The sequence below is a fragment of the Rhinolophus sinicus genome, chromosome 3 (assembly GCF_057876585.1).
Source record: "Rhinolophus sinicus isolate RSI-liver-muscle chromosome 3, RSI-T2T, whole genome shotgun sequence".
In the NCBI taxonomy this organism is placed as follows: domain Eukaryota; kingdom Metazoa; phylum Chordata; class Mammalia; order Chiroptera; family Rhinolophidae; genus Rhinolophus; species Rhinolophus sinicus.
Genome location: NC_142503.1, coordinates 104,458,464 through 104,484,263, shown reverse-complemented (window position 1 = coordinate 104,484,263; position 25,800 = coordinate 104,458,464). Strand labels below are relative to the sequence as shown.

At 37.5% G+C, this 25,800-nt stretch overlaps 1 protein-coding gene across 18 annotated transcripts in view; it reads right to left on the bottom strand.

Annotated features, from left to right (window-relative positions):
* The window catches only part of MYO9A (myosin IXA), a 265,016-nt gene that overhangs the window by 20,873 nt on the left and 218,343 nt on the right, over nt 1-25,800 (bottom strand). For 14 of the 18 annotated variants that reach the window (XM_074328212.2, XM_074328213.2, XM_074328218.2 and 11 more), the window contains 7 exons: nt 23,992-24,053; nt 17,086-17,278; nt 15,203-15,331; nt 14,291-14,396; nt 13,400-13,531; nt 12,562-12,685; nt 11,234-11,287 (listed from right to left, as the gene is read on the bottom strand). In XM_074328212.2, coding sequence (XP_074184313.2) covers nt 11,234-11,287; nt 12,562-12,685; nt 13,400-13,531; nt 14,291-14,396; nt 15,203-15,331; nt 17,086-17,278; nt 23,992-24,053 — 800 coding nt within the window. The remainder of the gene's footprint in view (nt 1-11,233; nt 11,288-12,561; nt 12,686-13,399; nt 13,532-14,290; nt 14,397-15,202; nt 15,332-17,085; nt 17,279-23,991; nt 24,054-25,800) is intronic. The other 4 variants (XM_088796857.1, XM_019735965.3, XM_074328215.2 and 1 more) reach the window with 1 other exon arrangement.

Genomic DNA, 25,800 nt, shown 5'->3' with positions numbered 1-25,800 from the left:
TATAACACGGCTGAACCCAACGCTCACGGCAGAGACCTCGGAGAAAAGACTGAGGGAAAAAGGCTGAAAACGGTGGTTTAAGCCCGCACTGCTGAGCAGAGAACGGAGCCTTAGGCACTGAGACCAGCCGCCCCCTCCCTACCCTCCCAGAGCTCACCCCACCCCAACCTGCCCGGTGCTAGAAGCGGAACAGTAGCAGTGTCAGATCAAAAGAACAGAATATTTGCAGTTCTGAGAACTGTGGACCGCAGACATAGATCCGCAGCCCAACTAGTTCCAGCAAAGGGGAGGGAGCTGTGAAAGCAGGACCGGCTGTGGTGGTGGTCGCCGCCATTGCTCTGGGCCACCTCTCACAACTCACCCCGACCCTGGCCCCACCTATCTGGGCGGATCCCTGCAGGAGTAAACAGAACTGCTGAAACATACGGGCTCTGAATCGGGAGCTGGAAGAGCTTTGGAACATCAAAAGCTCTCCGCATACCCACCGGGACACTGCGCCCTGTGACCTAGACGAACTATTAACAGAGGAGAAGCCCGTCTCCCAGGGAATCCCCCCATTGTGTGAGAAGCTGGAATAGTGCAGAGAAAACATAGCACTACCGTGTGGGAGAAGAAAAATAAGCTGCAGTTGGAGAAAAAATAAAACATTCTACCAATAAGTACTGGAAAAAAAAAGAAAGACCGCTTCCTATCAACCTGTTGCAGAAGCAACTCCTGTAGATGTCTAGGAAGAGAAATAGTAAACCAGTAATTGACATGAATAACCAAGGCAACAAGATAGCTCAGAAAGAAAGTGAAAAATCTCCAGAAAAGGCACTTAAAGATACAGAAATATGTGATTTAAACGACAGAGAATTCAAGACTGCAGTTCTGAAAAAACTCAACGAGATGCAAGAAAACACACATAGGCAGTTAAAAGAACTCAGAAACACAGAGAACAGCATGAGCATTTTACGAAAGAGATTGAAATTTTAAAAAAGAACCAAATAGAATTTCTGGAAATTAAGAACTTTATAAAAGAAATTAAGAAATAACCAGCTTAGGTAGTAGAGTTGACCAGATGGAGGAAAGAATCAGTGACATCGAAGATAGAAACCTGGAAATTACACAGATGGAAGAAGAAAGAGACTTGAGACTTAAAAGAAATGAAAGAACTCTACAAGAACTTTCTGACTCCATCAGAAAGAGCAATATAAGAATAATGGGCATACCAGAAGGAGAAGAAAGAAAGAAGGGAACAGAGAATATATTCAAACAAATTGTCGATAAGAACTTCCCAAACTTGTGGACAGAACTGGACCCTCGAATCCAAGAAGCAAATAGAACACCTAGTTACCTCAATCCCAACAGGCCTTCTCCAAGGCACATTGTATTGTATTAAAGCTGTCTAAAATCAACGACAAAGAAAGAATCCTCAAGGCAGCCAGGGAAAAGAAGATGGTAACTTACAAAGGAAAGCCCATTAGATTATCATCAGATTTTTCAGCAGAAACTCTACAAGCCAGGAGGGAGTGGAACCAAATATTCAAACTATTGAAAGATAAATCATGAGCCAAGAATAATATATCCAGCAAAGATATCCTTTAGATATGAAGGAGAAATAAAGACCTTTCCAGACATACAGAACCTGAGGGAATTTTCTAATACACGACCTGCACTACAAGAAATACTAAAGGAGACTATTCGACCACCATCAACAGGGACAATTTGTGGCAACCAAAACTCAAAAAGGGGGAGAGTAAAGGCCTGAACCGGAATATGGGAATGGAGAAAGTAAGCGTGCTGAAGAAAATGGAATACTCTAAATATCAAACTTTCTTTTACATAAACTTAAGGGTAACCACTCAAAAAAAATCCACAACTGAAATATATACTGTAATAAAAGAAGAAACAAAGGGAAACATCATAGAATACCACCACAAAGAAATAATAGACAACAACAAAAAGGCAAAGAAACAATGGAGACACAGCCTTACCAGAAAACTAAAGATAGAATGACAGGAAATCCTCACATATCAATAATCACCCTAAATGTAAATGGACTGAACTCACCAATAAAAAGGCACAGAGTAGCAGACTGGATCAAAAAACTAAACCCAACCATATGCTGTCTCCAAGAGACACATCTCAGCTACAAGGACAAGCACAGACTCAAAGTGAAAGGGTGGAAATTGACACTCCAAGCAAATGGTACCCAGAGAAAATCAGGTGTAGCCATAATGATATCAGATGAAACAGACTTCAAGGTGAAAAAGATAACAAGAGACAAAGATGGACATTTCATAATGGTGAAGGGGACTGTACAACAAGAAGACATAACAGTCATCAATATTTATGCCCCCAATCAGGGAGCACCGAAATATACCAAGCAACTACTAACAGAACTAAAGGGAGAAATTGACCAAAACACAATTATACTAGGGGACTCAAATACATCATTGACAGCTATGGATAGATCATCCAAACAGAAAATAAATAACGAAATAGCAGCCCTAAATGACACATTAGATGAAATGGACATAATTGACATTTATAGAGCACTTCATCCTAAAACATCAGACTATACATTATTTTCTAGTGTACCCAGAACATTCTCAAGGATAGACCATATATTGGGACATAAAATCAGTCTCAGCAAATTTAAGAAGACTGAAATCATACCAAGCATATTCTCTGATCACAAGGCTTTGAAATTGGATATCAACTGCAAAAAGAAAGCAGGAAAAAACACAAATACATGGAGATTAAACAACATACTTTTAAAGAAGGACTGGGTCAAAGAAGAAGTTAGAGGAGAGATCAAAAGATACATAGAAACAAATGACAATGAAAATACATCCTACCAAAACTTTTGGGATGCAGTGAAAGCAATTTTAAGAGGGAAATTTATCTCATTACAGGCCTATCTCAAGAAACAAGAAAACTCCCAAATAAATAACCTCATGTTACACCTTAAAGAACTAGAAAAAGAAGAACAAGTAAAACCCAAGGTCAGCAGAAGAAAGGAAATAACAAAAATTAGAGCAGAACTAAATGAAATAGAGAACAAAAAGACAATAGAAAAAATTAATGTGACAAAGAGCTGGTTCTTTAAAAAGATTAACAAAATTGACAAACCCTTGGCTAGACTCACTAAGATAAAAAGAGAGAAGACACTAATAAAATCAGAAACGGAAAAGGGGAAGTTATCACGGACACCACAGAAATACAAAGGATCATCCAAGAATACTATGAAGGACTACACGCCACCAAATTCAATAACCTAGAAGAAATGGACGAGTTCTTAGAAACATAGCCTTCCAAGGCTGAGCCATGAAGAACTGGAAAATCTAAACAGACCGATCACCAGTAACGAAATTGAATCAGTCATCCAAAACCTTCCCAAAAGCAAAAGTCCGGGACCAGATGGCTTCACTAGTAAATTCTACCAAACCTTCAAAGAGTATCTAATACCAATCTTGCTCAAACTCTTCCAAAACATTGAAGAAGAGACAGCACTCCCTAACTCATTTTATGAGGCCAACATTACCCTGATACCAAAACCTGGTAAGGATAACACAAAAAAAGAGAACTACAGACCAATATCTCTGATGAATACAGATGCAAAAATCCTAAACAAAATTCTAGCAAATTGAATGCAACAATACATTAAAAAGATTATTCATCACGACCAAGTGGGATTCATCCCAGGGGCACAAGGATGGTTCAACATACGCAAATCCATCAAGGTGATACATCACATAAACAAAATAAAGGACAAAAATCATGATTATATCAATTGATGCAGAAAAAGCATTTGACAAGGTGCAACATCCATTTATGATTAAAACACTTAATAAAATAGGTATAGAAGGAAAATACCTTAACATAATAAAAGCCATATATGACAAACCCTCAGCTAATCTCGTAATTAATGGTGAAAAACTAAAGCCCTTTGCTCTATGTTCAGGAACACGACAGGGCTGTCCCCTATCACCGCTGCTTTTCAACAGTGTTGGAAGTCCTCGCCAAAGCAGTCAGGCAAGAGAAAGAAATAAAAGGCCTCCAAATTGGGAATGAAGAAGTTAAATTGTCACTCTTTGCAGATGACATGATGCTATATATAGAAAACCCTAAAGACTCCACCAAAATCTATTAGAAACAATCAACCAATACAGTAAAGTTGCCGGCTACAAAATGAACATACAAAAGTCCATTGCATTCCTATATAGTAACAATGAAATCTCAGAAAAAGAAATTAAAAAAACAATTCCTTTTGCAATTGCAGCAAGCAGAATAAAATACCTAGGAATAAACTTAACCAAGGATGTGAAAGACCTATATGCTGAAAACTACAAGACATTTTTAAAAGAAATTGAAGAAGACACAAAGAAATGGAAAGACATTCTGTGCTCATGAATTGGAAGAATCAACATAGTTAAAATGGCCATATTACCCAAAGCAACATGCAGATTTAATGCAATCCCCATCAAAATCCCAATGGCATTTTTTAAAGAAATAGAACAAAAAATCATCAGATTTGTATGGAACCACAAAAGACCCCAAACAGCCAAAGGAACCTTAAGAACAAAGAGCAATGCTGGAGGTATCACACTCCCTGACTTTAGCTTGCACTACAGGGCTACCATAATCAAAACAGCATGGCATTGGCAGAAAAACAGACACGTAGACCAATGGAATAGAATTGAGAATCCAGAAATAAAACCACATATATATGGACAGATAATTTTTGACAAAGAAGCAAAAAACATACAATGGAGGAAAGACAGCCTCTTCAATAAATGGTGCTGGGAGAATTGGAAAGCCACGTGCAAAAGAATGAAACTGGACTGCTATCTGTCACCATGTACCAAAATTAATTCAAAATGGATCAAAGACTTAAGCATAAGAGTGAAACAATAAACCACATATAAGAAAATATAGGTACTAAACTTATGGACCTTGGGTTCACAGAGCGTTTTATGAATTTGACTCCAAAGGCAAGGGAAGTGAAAGCTGAAATAAATGAATGGGACTATATCAAACTTCAAAGCTTCTGCACAGCAAAAGAAACCATCAACAAAATAAAGAGGCAACCAACTGAATGGGAGAAGATTTTTGCAAACAGTGCCTCCGATAAGGGGCTAATATCCAAAATATACAAGGAACGCATGCAACTCAACCAAAAAAGAAAAAAAAAAGAAAAAAACAACCCAATTGAAAAATGGGCAGAGGACCTGAAGAGACATTTCTCCAAAGAGGACATACAAATGGCAAACAGACATATGAAAAAAATGCTCAATATTACTAATCATCAGAGAAATGCAAATAAAAACCACAATGAGATATCACCTCACCCCAGTCAGAATGGCTATCATCAACAAGACAAATAGTAACAAGTGTTGGAGAGGCTGTGGAGAAAAAGGAACCCTCATAAACTGTTGGTGGGAATGCAGACTGGTACAGCTGCTATGGAAGGCAGTGTGGAGGGTCCTCAAAAAATTATGGATAGAATTACCATATGACCCAACACATGACTCTCTCCTGGGTATCTACCCAAAAAATCTGAAAACATTTATACATAAAGATACGTGTGCTCCGATGTTCATTGCAGCTTTATTTACGGTGGCCAAGACATGGAAACCAAAATGTCCTTCAATAGATGAATGGATAAAGAAGTTGTGGTATATACACACAATGGAATACTATTCAGCAGTAAGATGAAATAGGACCACTTGTGACAGCATGGATGGATCTTGAAATTATAATGCTAAGCGAAATAAGTCAGACAAACCATATGATTTCACTGATATGTGGTATATAAACCAAAAACAACAAAAGAACAAGACATACAAATGAGAAACAAAAACTCATAGACACAGACAATAGTTTAGTGGTTACCAGAGGGTAAGGGGGGAGAAGGGTGGTAGGTGAGGGTAAAGGGGATCAAATCTATGGTGATGGAAGGAGAACTGACTCTGGGTGGTAAACACACAATGAGATTTATAGATGATGTAATACAGAATTGTACACCTGAGATCTATGTAACTTTACTAACAATTGTCACCCCAATAAACTTTAATTAAAAAAAAAAGAATGTGAATGTTTTGCAGATTAGTAAACTTTATTTCAAATTATACTCTTCACATTATATTAGCTTAAATAGTACTAAATCATTATTTATGCTTAGAATGATAGCATAAATAAAAAATAAAAAAACATTTGTTATAGAAAAGGTATAACTGGATGGACTGTAATTATATCCCGTTATGAAGTCCTAGTCTGAGAATAGCCTAGTCAAAGATTATGTGCCATTACCACTTTCAACATGGCAGCAGAAACAGATACGGCTAATGCTTGAATAACATGGGAGATAGAGGCGCCAACCACCCACACAGGCAAAAATCCACATAGAACTTCTGACTCACCAAAAACTTGACTACAGTTGTCCCCCAGCATCTGCGGGGATACTGAGATACCCAAATCAATGGATGCTCAAGTCCCTTGTGTGAAGTGGCGTAGAACAATGCAGGGAATCAGCCCTCCTCATCTGCAGATTCCCAGCCCAGTGATACGGAGGGATGACTGTATATTTATTTTTTAAAATCTACCTATAAGTGGCCCACACAGTTCAAACCTGTGCTGTTCAAGGGCTAACTGTATTTTGAAAATCATTTCAAAATGCAATGATCAGGATCCTACCCATTTTAGTGATAGCAAATATGATTATTTACAAGTCAAGAGCCTCCTAACCGATATATGGCTACCGGTATTGCCCATCTCTAATCATTCTTCTTCAGAACGCTACCAGTTTATCTTCTAAAAGACACACTGATGGGGACATTGGTCTACTTTAAAAACCTTTCTATAGCTCTAAAATGCTTCAAAGCAGAACATTCAAAATTCTTAATGTTGCACAGTTGGTTTTAATCTACTTCTCCAAATTCTTCTGCCATTTCCACACTTCCAGCTCTAGCTACATAAGGCAGTATTCATAGATTGCTGTTCCATGCTTCCTTGCCTCTGGAATTATCTTTCACCTCTTTCTTTTCTCCATTTGTTAAATTACTAGTCATCTTGCAACACCCAACTCAAATGACTTCACATTGGCAATAATAAAACATACTTTTCATAAATGCATTTCACTTTGCATTTCAGAAAATTCATGATACTCAATTACGGAATAGCAATTTTTTAAATCTATGAATACATGAACATTACCAACTTTGATTTGTCAGTCTATGTGTAGCGGGTGACCAAAAAACTCACTGCCATCTCGCCTAGATTCAATTCCATAGATGCTCACTGAATACCAAATATGTCCTTGACAGTCTTGTTCTTAAGACTGGGCCTAAAACGTTCCCGACAGCTAAAATGCACATGCAGTAGTACATTAAGTGGGAGTTTTCCTCTTGGTCCAAATCGTGGCTAATGCCCAAAGCTGAGGATAATTAAGCACCCCTTCTTCTAGCTTCAATCAGCCCACATAGCTGGTACCAGTCACTTCTCTCAGGGCTTACTGAGAGGCATCAGTTTATTGAACCAGCACTATCATCAATATTGTAACACCTTCCCTCAATGAATCTAAAAAGCATAAAAAGAAAGAGGGCTTTACTGAACATTGAGGGGAACATGAAGTTTATGAAAAGAAGATATTCCCTCCCCTCTGTTGGGAAAAAAGCAGTTGTTATATATGAATCCAGAGGGTAAGAATCAAAGGTTAAGGTCATCTCATGCTCATGGATAGGAAGAATTAATATAGTTAAAATGTCCATATTGCCTATGGCAATATACAGACTGAACGCAATTCCTATCAAACTACCAAGGACATTTTTCGCAGAAATAGAACATATAATCCTAAAATTTATATGGAACCATAAAAGACCCCCAAATAGCCACGCCAACCTTGAGAAATAAGAACAAAGTGGGAGGTATCATGATACGTGACATCAAATCATACTACAAGCCTATAGTAATCAAAACAGCATGGTACTCACATAAAAACAGACACATAGATCAATGGAACAGAATAGAGAGCCCAGAAATAAATCCATGACTATATGGTTATTTAATCTACGACAATGGAAGCAAGAATTGACATTGGGTTCTATTCAATAAATGGTGCTGAGAAACCTGGACAGACACAGGCAAAAAAAAAAAGCTGGACCACCTCCTTATGCCGTATAGAAAAATAAATTCAAAATGGATTAAAGACTTAAATGTAAGATCTGAAACCATAAAACTCCTAGGAGAAAATATAGGAAATAAATTCGCAGACATTACCCTTAGTAACATTTTTACTGATATATCCCCTCAGGCAAGGGAAATATGAGAAAAAATAAACGTGGGATTACATCAAACTAAAAAGTTTTTCCACAGCAAAAGAAACCATCAATAAAACAAGAAGGCATCCTACCGAATGGGAGAAGATATTTGTCAATGATACATCTGATAAGGGGTTAATATCCAAAATTTATTAAAAAAAACTCATTCAACCCAACACCAAAGAAAAAAACAACCCAATTAAAAAATGGGCAGAGGACATGAAGAGACATTTCTCTAAAGAGGACATTCAGATGGCAAACAGACATATGAAAAAATGCTCAACCTCACTAATCTTTAGAGAAATGCAAATAAAAACCACAATGAGATACCACCTCACCTGAGTCAAAATGGCTATCATCAATAATTCAACAAACAGCAAATGCTGGCGTGGATGTGGAGAAAACGGAACCCTCGTGCACTGTTGGTGGGATTGCAAATTGGTGCAGCCATTGTGGAAAACAGTACGGAGGTATCTCAAAAATCTGAAAATGGAACTACCTTATGACCCAGCAATTCCACTCTTAGGTATCTATCCAGAGAAATCCAAAACACTAATTCTAAAAAATGTATGCACCCCTATGTTTACTGCAGCACTATTTACAATACCCAAGACATGGAAACAGCTAAAATGCCCATTGGTAGATGACTGGATTAAGAAACTGTGGTACATTTATATAACGGAGTACTACTCGGTTATAAAGAATGAAATCTTACCATTTGCAATGATATGGAGGGACCTAGAGAACATACTAAGTGAAATAAATCAGTCAGAGAAAGACAAATACCATATGATCGCATATGTGGAATCTAAAGAACAGAATAAATGAACAGGCTAATCAGAAACAATCTCAGAGATAAAGAGAAAAAACTAAGGGTTGCTAGATGAGAGGGGGTGACGTTTGGGGAGAGGGTGAGGGGATTAGAGGTACAATCGGTAACCAAAAAATTGCCACGGGGATACAAAAGACAGTTTGGGGAGCATAATCAGTAATGTTGTAAAGATTTTGTAGGGTATTTGATGGACACTTGTCTTATTGGGGAGATCACCTCCGGGATGATGTAGATGCCTGATCACTGCACTGTACACCTGAAGCTGTAGCTGAATAGTGATGGGTGTCGATTGTGGTTTAAAATAGCTATATATATATATATATATATATATATAGTCACGGAATGTGGAGTGAAGAGCAAGGAATGGGGTCAGTGGAACTGTAGCGGCTGTGCGTGATGTCGGAGGGGTGGTAGATTGGGGGAGGGGGTTATCACTTTGTGAGGGATGTAAATGTCCAACTGTTACATTGTTTTGTACACCTGAAACTAGTAATTAAAAAAAAAAAGTTTGAGGTCATCTACAAGAAAGGCAGACTGGTATTTCATTCCGTTTGGTTATCTATATAGGCAAAAGACTTACTGATTTGCCCCTCTGTTATATGCACAGGAGAAAGAAAAATGAGGAGAAAGTGTGGTGAGGAAGTGTCAGGTAGGAAGGTAGGCAAGACTATCACCCCTACCTTGAATTCTTGATTCCCCAGAGGTATGAAAAACATAACCTTTCCCCCAATGGCCATGGGAAGTAGATCTGACTGGACAAAGTCTTGCAAAAAAATAATAAAAATACGTATCAGAGTCACAAGGTGTGAACGCCATCAGTCAGGTTTAGCCAGAAGATGTGACCAAATCTTGCAAGGGATTGCCAATGCTGAGGAAACAGGACAGATTGAGCTCACTGTTAGCAGGGTAAACTGGAGCTACCAGTCATCTTCACTTAGCCTATTGACAATGAGCTTGAATGGTAGTGTTGAACAACCAAGAAAGAGGACTGCCACCTCACACTGGGATATCTTGCAAAATTCTACCTCTCCTATCACTCCTGCCAGTTTCAACACCAGGGGAAGAAACAGCACAAGAAAGAGGGAAGGGAGAAGTGAGTGACAAAAAAAATCCTTCTCATCCACCCCAAAATTTTCAGCCCCAGAATAAGGTCCAATCTGTCCTGGGAGAAAGCGACAAGAGTACTACATCAAGCCTGAAATTGTAGTTATAATATGAATGAAGAGAACTAAGTCTTAAATACTGGAATGAGACTAGAGCATTTAAATATCATGGAATAGTGACAAGATGCTACTAAGGTAGTTGACATCCAGTAGGAAAGGGGAGTTTGGCATGGTAGAGTTGGAAGACAGTTACTAGATAAAAAGTAAAACTGAGTGTATTTATATGCCAGCAAGTTGAGATCCTCCATTAACTGGTTACACATAGTCAGACAGTCTCTGAAATTAGTTTTCATGTATATCAGTGTTCTTAGTTTTCTAACTCTCTATTCCTTCTTTGTATAATCTATGAAATTCTTGTATGAGCTCTACTATATTGTGACATTTAAGTCTGGAACCAGTCCATCAATTTGCTTACTATTACTGCTGGTCTGTCTGAAAAATGCTAAGTGGACAGGAGCCATATTTCCACATCTAGGAAGACACCATCAAAGTCACAGATATGAATGGACAAATAAGCATTACTAATAATGGAGGATGTTGGAAGTAGCGATAAGTATTTCAAGGAATAAAGTAGAGGAGATTGATGAGAAAAAAGCTCAGAAAGCAGAAATTAACTTGATGACTCAGTACTTTCAATGATCACCTTTTAAGAATCCAACCTAAGAAACCACAAAGAAGCTCATCTGACAGAGAGAAATAAAACAATATGTTGTAAATGGAGATTGTTCAACAGCACGACACGGAGGAAGGGAAATGAAGCTTATAAAGAAAGAGTAAGAGAAAAGCAAGGGAAGGCTGGTCGGGAAGTGGGACCTGACCTGGGCTGCACATGGAGGGTGGACAGGCATGAATGAGAGACAGAGCAGGACGACTCCCAGATAGATGAGACACACTAACGTGAAGTGGCCGTGACACATTGCAATGTTAATACATACCGAGACTGAACTGCGGGTAATGCTCATAAATCTAACTGCAATTAGTACGGGTTTCTGGATTAGGGAGGACATGAAAAGGAAAGCAGAGGTTAGAATGTATATGTCATCGCCCCATTAAAAGAGAAGGCTTCATCTTTCAATGGACTTCTGCACATCAGCAAAAAAAACAACAACAACAAAAATAAAAACCACGGCTAGCAACTTTGCGGTAAAGGTCCTTCCCTGCCTCCCCGGATGGACCCTGCTAAATTGGGCCTCCAGAACGGAGCTCCTGAAAATCCATCCTACACCAAGGGTTTCACTTTTAAATGGGGTTTTTGTTTTCTGGGGAAAAGATCTAGATAGTGTCCTATGATGCACTTTATTTAATACCTTTACTGCGTGGGAAAAGTCTATGTTTATTTTCAGAAAAGACCCTTCTAATTTAATCAACATGCATTTGTTGAGCCCTTGTTCTGTGCTGGTCAGTTGAAACAGTAAAGGAAGAGCGGAGTTACTTTAACACTAATCTCAGTCCACACTCTAAAGACTTGGAGGAAGGGCTGCTGAGTCCCTGGGAAAACGCAGGCATGCGATGGGGAAGCTGCTTCTCTTTAGAGATTTACTGGGGTGTGAGTCTGTGTTCATCACCACACCTTTATTTTACAATTGAGGGGATGGGAAGCAAATGGGCAATACTTAAACTTCGATGCAGCAGTTTTTCAGTCACCCAGATCCTACTGATTATTGGGCCAGTGAGAACGGGAATAATCTATATATAGGTCACTGGTTACAAAGGAAGATATTAAACAGAAAAGTGGGCAAGAGGAGGAAATAAATGATCATTTTTGCAAGGTTTTTTCCAAAACCTAAAAATAGACCCTTAAAGAACCTTTATTTGATAATAGTAGACTCACAGAATTCCATTTCCTTATAAATCATATTCTTATAATTAAGTTCTCTACATCCCAGGAGTATTGGCAGGACTACCAAAAGTGACATAATTAAGCATAGTGGAAAGAAATAGAGAAAAAAGTTAGGATAGGGTAAGTTTCCATAGAAAGGACAGGAAAAGAAAACAGACCAGATTATTAAACCCCAACATTTTATCCAAATACCTGACTTTTAAAATTCTACACATTTAACTGCATATATATTCTGTACATACAACTAAAGAGAGCTAAAAGATCAAACATGAGGCATCCATTAGTACCCTGAGATTTGGTGGTTTTTTTTTTACTTGATCCATGTGATAAAGATTCTGAGAACAGTCTCCCTCCATCATAGCTGCACACGTACAACCCCAGGAAAGCTCCCATTCTCCAGTGGTTCCCGGCCGTGCGTCTTACCATTGATCTGCGAATCAGTGACAGTCTGGTCTTGGCCTTATTCTCAGCAAATTCCAAGCTACTGATGTCTTTGAGACGAGCCTTGTATTTATTCATTTGTTCCACAACAATCAGCTCCACACAGCTGAAACAGGAGAAAAGAAAGAAAACTATTAAGAGCTGAAGTAAATCAAATAAAGTGTAGCACCACAGACTGTTTTTCAGCTAAGTGTGGTTGATGGAAAATGAAAGAAAAATCACATCCCATATTGTGTGAGCTCAGAGGCAGGGTTTAGCATGTGGCTCACAGCTCTGGCTGCACTTCAGTACCATCTCAGGAGTGGCCATAAGTCCCAGTGCCCAGGCGACACCCCAGAACAATTCAACAGACTAGACTGTCTGGGAATAGGACACAAACACCAGTATTTTTTTCAAAGCTCCTTGCAGTCAAGGTTAAGAATCACCACTCAAGAAGGAAAGCAGAGGCCCACAAAGAAAGGTCAAGGTGATATATAGGAATATTGAAGTACTAAGAAAAAAAGAATTCAGAGCCATGACACCACAGTTAGACTAGACACAAGGTGCACAAAATTTTGCAAAATGGAATTTTAAAATATATTTAGAATTCCTAAAGAAAAGCTCATTTTAAAAATAAGACTCTTCAAAACAAATGATGCTCGGTTGAAGAGAATCTAAAGGAAGTTATCCACCTTCAGCTTATGAAAACCCAAGATGTCCAGCAATCTTCTTAAAATAACCTGAACTTATGAAAGCTTTCACTATGGTTGGGATCTGGATAAGTAACTGCACTGCCTCACAAGTCTCTGTGGCCCTGCAGAGGTGGGGAGCCTGGCCTTACGTGGTAGTCTTACTGATGTCCTGCACGCTTTGCAGTGGGTCAGTGGTGTCAGGGCAGCGGAGAATGCAGGGAGCAAACACAATGGCCAAAGCATTAGCCGACATCCGATTAGTGTCTTCTTGCAGAGCGATCCTAAGGAACAAAAAAACCCCAAGTGAAACAAGGATAAAAAGGGAAGGTGGTAGGGGTAGGTGGAAGAGATGGGAGAAAGAAAGAAGGCAAAAACCACACTGTACCGAAGCATATTCATTCACATCGGTTGTAGGGGGGCCCTGTAGCCTTTCCCCAGGGCTGTTCCTTTGCCTCTGGAAAATATCCTTTCACTCTGTCCCTTCCCTGAAGCAATGTAGACCCCCTTGATACTTATCAAGGGGAATCTGTGACCCATGGCTCAAAGTCCCCATAACTAGATGAACATGTCTGAAGAATGCGGAGTAGAGACTTCACACTTTCAAACAGTCATATTTATCCAAAAAGAAAGATGGATTTCTTTCCAACTACTGCTGATATTTACACTCAGGGAAGAGAGGCTATTCCTGAAGTCTCCTTGGTTAGTCAATTCCTGAGCACCATCTGAACCCACCTCCCATGAGTTAAGTTATGTCAACAGATACAAACTTCCTAGTTCATGAGTTAAGTAACAAGTTAGGCTACATAGTGCCACCATGAGGCTGAAGTTGTTACTTGGCTCATGTAGGACAAACAAGCACCTGCCATGAGGTATGACTCAGCTGATTTCTTCTCAAAGGAAATCATAACTACCATTTGAGCCACTGACTTTATAAACAGGAAGAAAAAAACCTGTCAGTTTTCCAACTGGAGGAGTTCTTCATTTATTCAAAAGAATCCAAGAGAAACTTAAACATTCACTATCTTGCTTTTTGAAGTTACCTGACCAGATGGAAGATGAGGCGTTCCAGCGTATTGAGATGAGTTCGGGAGAGCTGGTCAATCACAGAGTACACACCACGGATTGTCTCTTTCCTCTCCTGAAGACCTAAAAACAGTAAGGGCAGCAAGTGAGACTCAATAGCCCCTCTTCTGTGCTACGACTTCCTCCTGGACAGACACTAGGTAGGTAGCAGGGAGCCTAGGTCTGGCGCTCTGGAATTGCAGGGGAGGCCGTTGTAGCTGTGTGGCGGCCACTCAGTGACCACCAGTCTCCCGCTGCTTGCGTTCTATTCATTAAGCAGTCTCCTGAGTTTTCTTCTGTGTCCTAGTAATCCTGATTACAGTCAGGGAAAAGGACGCCCTAGTTTTTCAGGCATTTTGTGGCAGACTGATTCCCACTAAAATGAATCAATTGCCATCTAGTTTATAAATCAGTCTTATGGGACTTTGAAAAGTCTGTGTCAGGGCCCAAACACTTCTAGGCAGGTCTTCATCCATAGTCTACACATTCGTAGCACTGAAAAACTAAATTCCATACTGTTAGGCCTGGCATAAAACAGTCAGCTTTACACAGAGTTCTTCCCCAGATTCACAATTTAAATGAACAAAAGCCAACCCTTAAATTTCCTATTTATAACCTTTTGGTTGTAACCCTAGTCTTTTAATCTGTTTGTGAGAAGCAACTAAGTGACTTACTCAGGAACCTTTTAGGACACTGATATTTTAATGAGTCTCTAAACAGTCAACATTTGAATAGGTGAAAATACACTGGCAGTTTTATATTGACTGTCAACAGCTTGCTTTGGCTCTATATGGACTAAACCACTAGAGGATGGCTGAATAATTCATAACGAAGATGCCATTCCTTTTCCAAGGGTAGGCTTCCCTCAGACCCAGGAAGCCTGTGCTTACCCATAGCTCGAAGAAATTCCTCGTAGAGTTCAAAGGTCATGAGTGGATTGGGCAAATCACGAAGCCATTGTTTGAATACACTTGCAATGACGTGTATGTTATAGTCGTCCAGGTTTACATTCTCAGCATCTATTTATAGACAAGAGTTAGATAACAAAGACAAAACATGCAGAGATTCAAATAATTCACTGTAGAAACTACCATCACCAAAAGAGGGCTTCATGTTCCTAATCAGATGAATTTTTATCTTCTATAATCTACTGTGTTTCCCTGAAAATAAGACCTCGCTGAACCATCAGTTCTAATGCGTCTTTTGGAGCAAAAATTAATATAAGACCCAGTCTTATTTTACTATAAGACCGGATCTTATATAGTGTAATATAGTGTAATATAAGACCAGGTCTTATATTAATTTTTGCTCCAAAATACGCATTAGAGCTGATTGTCTGGCTAGGTCTTATTTTCGGGGAAACACGTAACCCCAATGTTTTGGAACAGTGCTTCTAACTGTGGTAAAAGAATAGATTTTGTTTGTTTTCCAAATCTGTTGTGGACTGGACTGACTGATATGTAAAATCAAAGATCACATGTTTTCAAGAGTTAAAGATCACTGTTAAAATGCTAATGCTTGCTCTCACTTTCTGTACTTATCTTGCTGTGGATTAGTCTGTGAACCCCACTTTGAGTAACAACGCTTTAGATGACAAATGGGAAAAAGGCCCAGAGGACATTTTCTAAAAGTAAGGCTGATTTTAAGTCATTGTTAGAGAGGAAAGAACCGAAATAAATGAGTTTAGGAAATGTAAGGAAACACCTTTACTGTTTTACGCATAAGCTCCCTAAGGTTATACAGATGAGATGACTGGAAGGGTACAGGACGGATGACTTTTCACTTGTGCTGACTCAAGGTACAGCAGACACATTAGCAATTGCCTTTAAGCTGGAGTAGGCTGAGTATCTGGGAGGCAGAACCTCTGCTGGAGTTTCACCAGGCATTTTCTGTTCTTATTTCCATACTGATTCATTTTTCACTGATTTGTTCATTAAAAAACAACAACAACAAAAACTAGAAAAGAAAAGCATGTGGGTAGGTTCTTGGCTATGAGAAGATGAGCTTAGTAGGTAAGTGTGATTCAAAAAGATCTATCCCTTCCCAACAGTGGAAAAGAGTAGAAGCTGAGCATGAAACCAAAGTCAAAACCCTGGCTCCATTCCAGGACTGTGGCTAGAACTCTACACAGATACACAAGCAACCCACTAATTATCTGTTTAAATACTACATCATCAGGTAGGAAGGCAAGAAGGTGCACTGGACAGAGACCACTTGGCATCAGAATAATGGAGACTGACAGACAATAGTTCAGATCAGGCATTCAGAAGACCTGGGGTGATATCCCAGCTTGGGCACTTATTGGGCATGAGTCTCTGGGCAAGACCCTCTGTAAACTTCAGTTTCTTTATCAGTAAACAGGGATACTAAACCCTAATTCATAGGATTGTTGTGAAGTTCGGTATAAAAACATTAGCACAGTGCCCTGCATAAGCATCAAAAGCTCGTTATTTTATTTCCCTGAGCCTACATTTTTTTCTTTGCAAATTACAGTAACATGATCTTATTAGATTCTTAAAAAGATTAAATGAGATCTGTCTGAAGTACCTAATAATGCCTTGTACAAATGGCACACTCAATATATGTTTGCTGAATTGACCACAGCAAAACAAAGTCACTTTAGAAAGGCACAAAAACACAAACAAGCACCACAGAAAAGACTGCATCCTTCGGGCTGAAAGGAAAGGATCACCATGTAATGAGAACTTTAAGAGCACAAAATGAACTATTTCAGTACAAGTATTTGGTCTTGATTTGGAGGGCACTATCTTACCTGTATCTAGACCTTGTCGAAGCTCCTTGATTTTATTAGTTGAACCAGACTTTCGGTAAATGCCTTCTGTGTACAAGCCGTGCATTTCAATGTAGTTTATGAGCTTCTCCACCACTAAAGGAACAGTTCGGTCTTCACTGGTCAAACGGGACAATTCAACTCCAAATTGTCGAGATGATAACTCTGGATCATACTAAATGGAAGATAATTATTTCCAAATACATTCAAACATGTTTAAACATGTTTAACCAATTCTTTAAGAGGAATTACTTTTTATTTCCCTGAAGTTTTAGGAGCATAGTTATGAGAGTTGGGGGGGGGGGAAGGGAATTATGGTTAATGCTGAAGAGTATAAGTAAGTGAGACATTAGCTTCCATCCTCTCCCACCAGGAATATCCGCCAAAATAATGGGTGGAGAATGGAGGGAGTGGTAACAGGCTGCTGTTTCCTTGCCTGTTAAAAATCTCTTCATGTAAAGGTGGGATTTGTGCAAGGGAGAAGGAGGATAGACTTTGTCTGCTAAACATTCACCAGGTATCATTAGCAAATGTACCAATTTGATAGGAAGTAGAGTTACCAGTCATTTCCAACACATGAGACTACTTCGGTGTTTATGTAAACTTTAGAGACATTAACTGCACATTGATGTCACAGCTGAAGGCAGAGGCACATACAGACTAGCCCAGGATTCGTGTGCTAGCTCTTTTTTATTTACTTCAATAGTGTATCTGATATCAGGGTTTCCTAACTATAGTTTATGCGACTGGAAAAGAATGGCTTATCCTTAAGTTATTTGAATTCATTCACAGAAAAGAAAAATGCCAGGTATTATCTGAGATGAAAACCTTTTTTATAAATCTCTTTTTTGTCCTTTCCATCTCTTGGGACCATTCTCCTTGCCTAACCCAACACTGCACCCCACTCTCTCCTTCAGTCTGCAGCCAATCAGGCCCGAGTTCTTTTGGGCAAACAGTACACTCCATTGTTCCTTTTCTGTTCTCAGTGCCGTCACCCTAATTCAAACCTATCACTGCCCAACTGCCTATTCTCACAGCTTCTTGATGAATTTCCCAAATCCATTTTTTCTATTTTTTACATATTATAGAGTATATAAAATCTACTTTATTATCCTCAAAACCCTTCAGTGGCTAATTAGTATATATCAAAAAAAGGTGCAAACATTCCTGAGTCTAACCTTCAAGATATTACTTGAATTGATCCTAATTTCTCTTTCCGTCTTATGTTAACACATTTGTCATTTATGTACTAGGTAACAGGGAAACAAAATCAAAGAGCTAGTGCTTACCTTAAGACTAATGCTAAGACTAGCAGTGTTAGTGTGTGGAGGTAAGTAAAACAGTAATAATAGATTTAGTGGGTATTATGGAACTACAGAGGTGAAACAGCTAGATCAGGAAAAACTGGGCTGGGTAACCACTAATGACCTTGAGAAGGCGTGGTGCTTAACCTAATTGTTGGAAAGCAAATGGTACCTAAGTAAAGGAGGCAAGAAAAGAAACTTTTAGGCACAGAAAGAAAAGAACTACAAAACTGGACAAACTAACAGTAATCTGATATGGCTGAACTGAAAATGAGAAAAGATAGGCTGAGAGATTATAAAAGGCTTTGGGTACTAAGTTACAAATTTTGAGTCTTGTCCTGACAGCTAAGGAAAGCCACCAGAGAATTTTAAGTAGGGGAAGACGTAAGTGTTGCATTATTATTCATCATTCATCTACATATACTCTGTACACCAGCACTTAATTCTTAAGGAAAGTAATTGCATGTCTACTTTGAAGCATGTTAAATTAGCTTAAATTAATATAAGGCAACATGTCTGAAAAGCTTTTCTAGGTCTGAGGTGGAATACAAAGACACTTAATCTTGGAACATTTAAAGGACGCAAGTTAAAATTTTGTATCATCACTATATAAATTAGATTATTTCATATTTGAAACTAGGTTATAGCCAGGTTATTTCATATTCACAACAGGAATATCACCTATCTCAGAGGCTTATTGTACAGAATAAGTTACAGATGAACATACATAGCATAGTATCTGGTACATGGCAAATGCTCAATAAATTGTTAAAGAAACAAAATAATGCTTGCTGCAATGATTAAAACAAAATAAACTTTAGCCAACTTTCTTACTATTACTGTGATACACACATGCACATGTATAATCTATCTAAAGGTGATGGCTATCCCTAAAGCATTAGGAATATTAATAGTTAAGACTTGAGAAAGCAGAAAAATAAAATAGTTGAGGGTAGGAAACAAAACCTTTAAAAACAGTTTGATTTTAAACCAACTAATCTATAGCAAACATACTAAAAAATTCTATTTCTTGAAATTAAAGAAAAAATTAATTTCAATCTTTTCAACTGAAAAAATTTAACTGAGTTTTCTTTGTAAAAATAATGTTTTTATAATTATTTTCCCTCCAAATCAACTTCCTTTTGTATTTTAAATAAAATTTTATTAAAGTATGACATACATACAGAAGGGTGTACAGATCCTAAGTGGAAAGACTTTGACAAAGTAAATACTTGTTACCAGGACCCAAACCAAGAAACAGAATATAACCAACAGTATAAAATTCCCCTCCAGGCCCTCCCAGCCACTATGAGTTTCACTCTTCACAAATAACCAGTATCTATACTTCTATCACTATACATTAGTTTTATCTGTTTTTGAACACTGTAGTAATGGTATTATGTAATATGTATACCATAAATTAGCTATTTTGAACTTTATTTAAATGGAATAATACAGTATGAACCCTTTTGTTTCTGGCTTCTTTCATTCAACATTATGTTTGTGACTACCAGTAGTTTAATCTCATTGCTATATAGTATTCAATTACACAAATATACCACAATTTATTTATTTATTCGACTGCTGACGGACATTTAGGCTCCTTCCAATTTGGGGCTATTTCAAATAGTGCTGATAAAAATGTTATTTTGTCTTTGCACAAATATCTATGTATATCCGTTGAGTATAGATCTTGAAGTGGTACTGCTGAGCGACGAGAATGCTTCTGTTCAGAACTGACAAATACTGTCAAGTAATTCCAAGAGTAGTTAAACCAATTACACTCCCTACCAGTAATGAATGAAAGTTCCAGTTGCTCTAATCATTGCTAGGATGTTTTCCAGTTTAGCCATTCTAGTGGGCACATATCTCACTATGTTTTCAATTTGTATTTCGCTGATAATTAGTGAAGTTGGGCACCTTTTCATGTTTATTGGTTATTTGGAAATTCTCTTTTGTGAAGTGCTGCTTAAGTCATGTGGTTTATTTTTACAGAGTTGACCATCTTTCTTACTGATTTGTAAATGCTTTTTATATATTGTAGATCTAAGCTAGATATATGAATTACAAATATCTTCTTTCCCTCTGTGGTCAGTTATTTTTTGTTTGAATAATGAATGGGTTTTGAATTTTAATACTTTTCCTGTATTTATTGAGATAATCACACTTTTTTTCTTTATTTGTTCAATGTGATAACTTACATTGATTTTTGAATGATAAACCAACTTTGCATTTACGGAATAAAAACCAACTTTATTATAAGGTGTTGTTGTTTTTTTCATTTTTATCATTAGCACAGATTTAATGTGCTAATATTTTAAGACTTTTACATCTGTGCTCATGATATAGACTAACCTGCAATGTTCCTTTATTGTAATATCCTTTTCACGTTTGACTTCAAGGTTTCACTATCTTCGTAAGTCAATTTGGAGGGAAAAAAGTTAAAGGATTTACTTTTTTGTCATTTCCTGGCAGAGTCTGTAAAAGATTAGCGTTGTTTCTTTAAATGCTAAGAAGTATTCAATGGTAAAACTATCTGGGACTGGAGAGTTCTTCGTGGGAAGATTTTCAAAAACAGACTCTATTTTAATAAATATGACTCCAGATTTTCTATTTTTTCTTGACTTAGTTTAAGCTAAGTTGTATTTTTGTGAGAATTTTCCCAATTAATCTACATTGTCAAATTTATTGGTATCAGATATTCATAATAGTTTTTTAAAAAACTCTTATTTTTTACCACTCGCTAAGAGTTTCTTCATTGTTTTAGGTTTCTCGAAGAGCTAAAATTTGGCTTTGTACATTTTTATCTCTTGTACAAATGCTTTTGATTTCATTTACTTCTATTATCTTCCTTTTACTGTCTTTGGGTTTTATTTGCTAGCGTTGTTTTTTTCCTCTACCTTCTAAAGATGGAAATTTAGATCATTTCTATCCTTGTATCCTTTCTAACATATATATGCATTTAGAGCTATAAATATTCGTCTAATCACTTTAGCTATAGCCACATATTTGCTATGTCATACTTTCATTATCACTTAATTAAAAATATTTTTCAATTTTTATTTTAATTTAGAAGTATGTGCTTAATTTCCAAACATTTGAGAACTGTCTCGTTAACTTTAGGTGGATTTATAGCTTAATTCTATTCTAGTCAAATACTCCCAATATTTTCAATCTTTTGACACTTGTAAGAACTTGCTTTATTGCCCAACATGTGATTAATTTTGTCAAATGTTCTATGCATGTTTGAAAAGACTGTGTAGTTAGGCAGTTGTAGGTGATGCGGTTCAATGCATATCAACTAGGTCAAGTTTTCTAATCTTATTTTTCATATTATTTGCATCCTTACTGAATTTTTGTCTGCCAGCTATTAAAACTATATTAGACTCTTCTGAAGTTATAATTTTTATCTTCCTGATGTGCTGGCCATTATCCCTTTCTTCCTGGACTCCAATTACACACATTTAAGAATTTTTTATCCTTTCCCATATGTCTTCCATGTTTCATTCTGTATCTCCCCATCCTTTTTGCATTCCACGTTTGGACAGTTCTACTGACTTATCTCTCAGTTCACCAATCTTCTCTTCTCTTATGACCAATATGCTGTCAAAACCATCTTTTGAGTTTATAATTTTAGTTGCATTTTTTATTTTTAGAATTTCCATTTGACTCTCTCCCTCCATCTATCTATCTACATACATATACATTTCCATTTTCTGACAGAGAAGAAATTTTCTATCTTTTAATCTATTATTTGAACATATTAATTAAAAAATTTTAAAGTACATGTCAGACAATTTAGCAACTGCCTCATCTATAAGTCTATTGATATTATAAACATTTGTCTTTTTCTTCATCTCATTTCTTAAAGTCTGGTATTATATATGAAAAAGTTATAAAGGCTCTGGATGATGTTATCTCTCTTTAGAGAGGACTCACCCTATACACTCTGGTGGGTAGCTGAATAAGGAACAGATAGATAATCATAAGCCAATCCCGGACTCCCTTAAATCTTGTTTTCAATTTTTACAAAGCTCAGTCTATCAGTGGTTCATCCCCTTTCCTAGGGAATAGCTCCTCAGAGGCCTCATTGAGAGTCCAGAGTATTGACTAGGGTCCCTCTTTGAAGGTGGATCATAAATTCCTATTTTCCTCTCCTTAGCACTGTGAACAGCAGGAAACTCTAATCTGCTTTTCTGGTTAGCTTCTTAGCCTTTTGCCCTGTGCTGCTTAAGAATTCATGTACACTTGAACCTATATAATTTTACTAACCAATGTCACCAACTGGGAAAAAATAAAGGAATTCAGCAAATGCCTTGAGGGTACAATCTTTGGGTTTTAGGCTCACTTCTCTATGTCTGGATCATGGTCCTCCAGAACCTGGCAACCCTAGACTCCAACTTTTGTCTCTACAGCCTTATGAGATTCCTAAAAACTTTGCTGACCTCTCTGACTTTTAAATGTGTCCCTCTGCCCAGAATCTTGGTTTCTTGTCCTGTAACAAAAATTGCCAACTTCCCATGAGGAGAAAAACATCTCACAGATATAGATTTGCCACCCCACAATTCTCTTCTCCAGGATCTGGGCACCTAAAGTCCAGTTTGCCTGGGCAGCTCTCTGATGCTTGGCAACAGACTTTTGTAGTTGTTCTCAAACAAATGTCCCATCTTCATTTTATTTTAAGCCTTGAATCAAATTTCTCTTTGTACTTTGTCACAATTTGTCTATTAAATTGAAACAGATGAGGGCAGCCAGATAGCTCAGTTGGTTAGAGTGCAGTGCTCATAACACCAAGGTCGCTGGTTCAATTCCCACATGGGCCAATGAGCTGTGCCCTCCACAACTAGAGTGAAAATAATGACTTGACTTGGAGCTGATGGGTCCTGGAAAAACACACTGTTCCCCAATAAAAGAAATTAAGAAATATATATATGTTCTTAAAAAAAAAAAACTGAGACAGATGCAAATTGTATACATGGGCTGTAAACAACATGCACACACATTTATACTATAGTTCAGATACGCATAGTATTATTACAACTGTCTGTATGTGACTAATAAGTAAGAAATTGTGATTATACATCAACGAAAGCCTGAAATTATTTAAAAATGGTTCTTTCCTTGAAATGCATGGTACCAAAGTACACATTCAGTCTCTTTCGGATCTCTGTCTGTGTATCCAAGTAGAAATATGTAAAAACACCAACTGTGTGGTGAATTTTGCTGTTTATGTTAAAATCTTTAATTGTAGCCTACCACTTTCAATATAATTCCTAGGAAGACTCAGTGTTTAATGAAGTAGGACACCTTTAAAAGTAGTGTTTTAATAAATGCTTGGTTGTAAATCAGTTTAGTAGCTCCCATCTAGTAAAGGTAAATACAGTTCCAGGAAAATCAATTCAGTCATATATACACATCCCTCTATATGCTACATCATGACATAATATGTATTTCTTACTATGATCTGTGGTCAAAAGTTTGAAAACCACTGCTCTATAAAACTATGAGAGGCCTTGATTTCTTTCATGAAGCACAAAAGACCAACAGATCTGTTCATTATTACTTACAGGTGGTAACTTCTTACCTTTTTAGAGCACTTGGCTGTGGTTTTCATACAGCACTTCTTATGGCAAGCATACTTGCATACTGAAAAACAGGTTAAAACAGGCAGAACTTTTAGAAGTCTGTACATCAATGACAAGAACTTAAGTTTGTAAGTTGATTTTCAATGTAAATTTTTTCTTTAAATCTGAGACTGCTGACTGCTTAACTGTATGGCATTAAAATGAAAAAAATTTAACCCATTCTTTTTTTAATTCAATTTACTTATTTAACCCATTCTATTTGGAAATATGAAGTTGAAAACATGCCTAAAATTTCTAACTGACGTCTATAAAAGTTTCTTTATTCTTTGAAGACTGCATGTCCTTCCTCCCTGCCCCTGCCATATTTCAGCAGAATATATATCTTTGTGGTTTGATTTGTAAATTCGTGTTTATGTTCCTCTCATGTATGTGCTGTACAATCTGCTAAAATGCCAGAAATACCTATTAGGAATCATTCCAATGGGTAAGGAAGACATTACTTCCAAATACTCTTACGAAAACAACAAATTGGGTAGCATATTAAGATATAAGAAAGGCCTTATTTATTATATAAGAAGGCCCAAAATGAGCTCTGAAGAACCAGAACACAAAGAATATCAGTTGTGACTGGGAAGATGAATAAAGAAAAGAGCAGAAATCATTTCTTGGAGCAGGAGATAACGGTACCTCAGCAGTTGGCAGCTGGGAAGAGGCACACTGACAGGAAGACAGTGAGAACAACTTGGCCTATGTCATGTTGCTATACAAGCTCTGGCTCCTGTATATCAACACCTGAGTGTCCTTGACCTTCTATAGTCTAACTTGCAGGGTTTTCAAAGTCAAGGTCAAGTAGGGGAGGCCATATCATTGAAATCACCAGTATAATCACAAAGAAAGTTAGTAATTCTACTAAGAAATCAAACCAAGCCCACTCAAATCATAAAAAAGCAGATTCTTTACATTTTTCGTCTCAAATCAGAGAGAATATTATACCAAATCTAGAGGCATCGAAACTAAAATTCAACAGTCGAGTACATGGCAAACTACTTCCTATTTCACTCACTATAATTTTTTGAACTCCTGATAATAAAACAAAAGGAAAACAATTTTTGAACCATAGAACAAGTGAACATATCCAGCAATAGTGGGGGCCATATCTTTTATTCTTGTTGCCATACTAGACCCAGTCCCTCCTGATATTTCATTCATTCAGTTCTGGCCCTCTAGTATACAAACCCTCACAGAATTACTGAAAGCACCAGAGTAGGTGCATGGAATGACAGGCATGGAAACTAAAGGTGCTCTATACGCCAGAACCAAGTTGACCCACAACAAAGTCTCTACTTACATTCTAGGATTTATATATTCTGATGGAAGTATTACAGTAGGAAAAAGTATCTTTTTTATTGTAATCTAAGAATCTGTTAATTAATCCATCAATATATAGGTCCATCTACACAACAAGTATTTATTAAAATTTACAATGTGCTAGAAATGTTCTAGGCACTAGTGATACAGAAGAGATAGATAAGTTTCCTGACCTTATGCAGCATACACCCTAGTGGAACAAACTGACAAACAAGAAAACAAATGGAATACTTAACATAATTGTGGGGGGTGATAAATACCATAACGATTTTGAAGGATGAGTAAAGGGACAGAGAATTGTGGGACAGGGTGACCTTTTAGGTAAGAGAGTAAGGAAAGAGCTTTCTAAGAGGTAATTTTTGAGTACAGACATGAATTAACTGAAATAGTAAGCCCTACTAACATCTGGGGGAAGAGTATTTCAGATAGAGTGAGCTGCA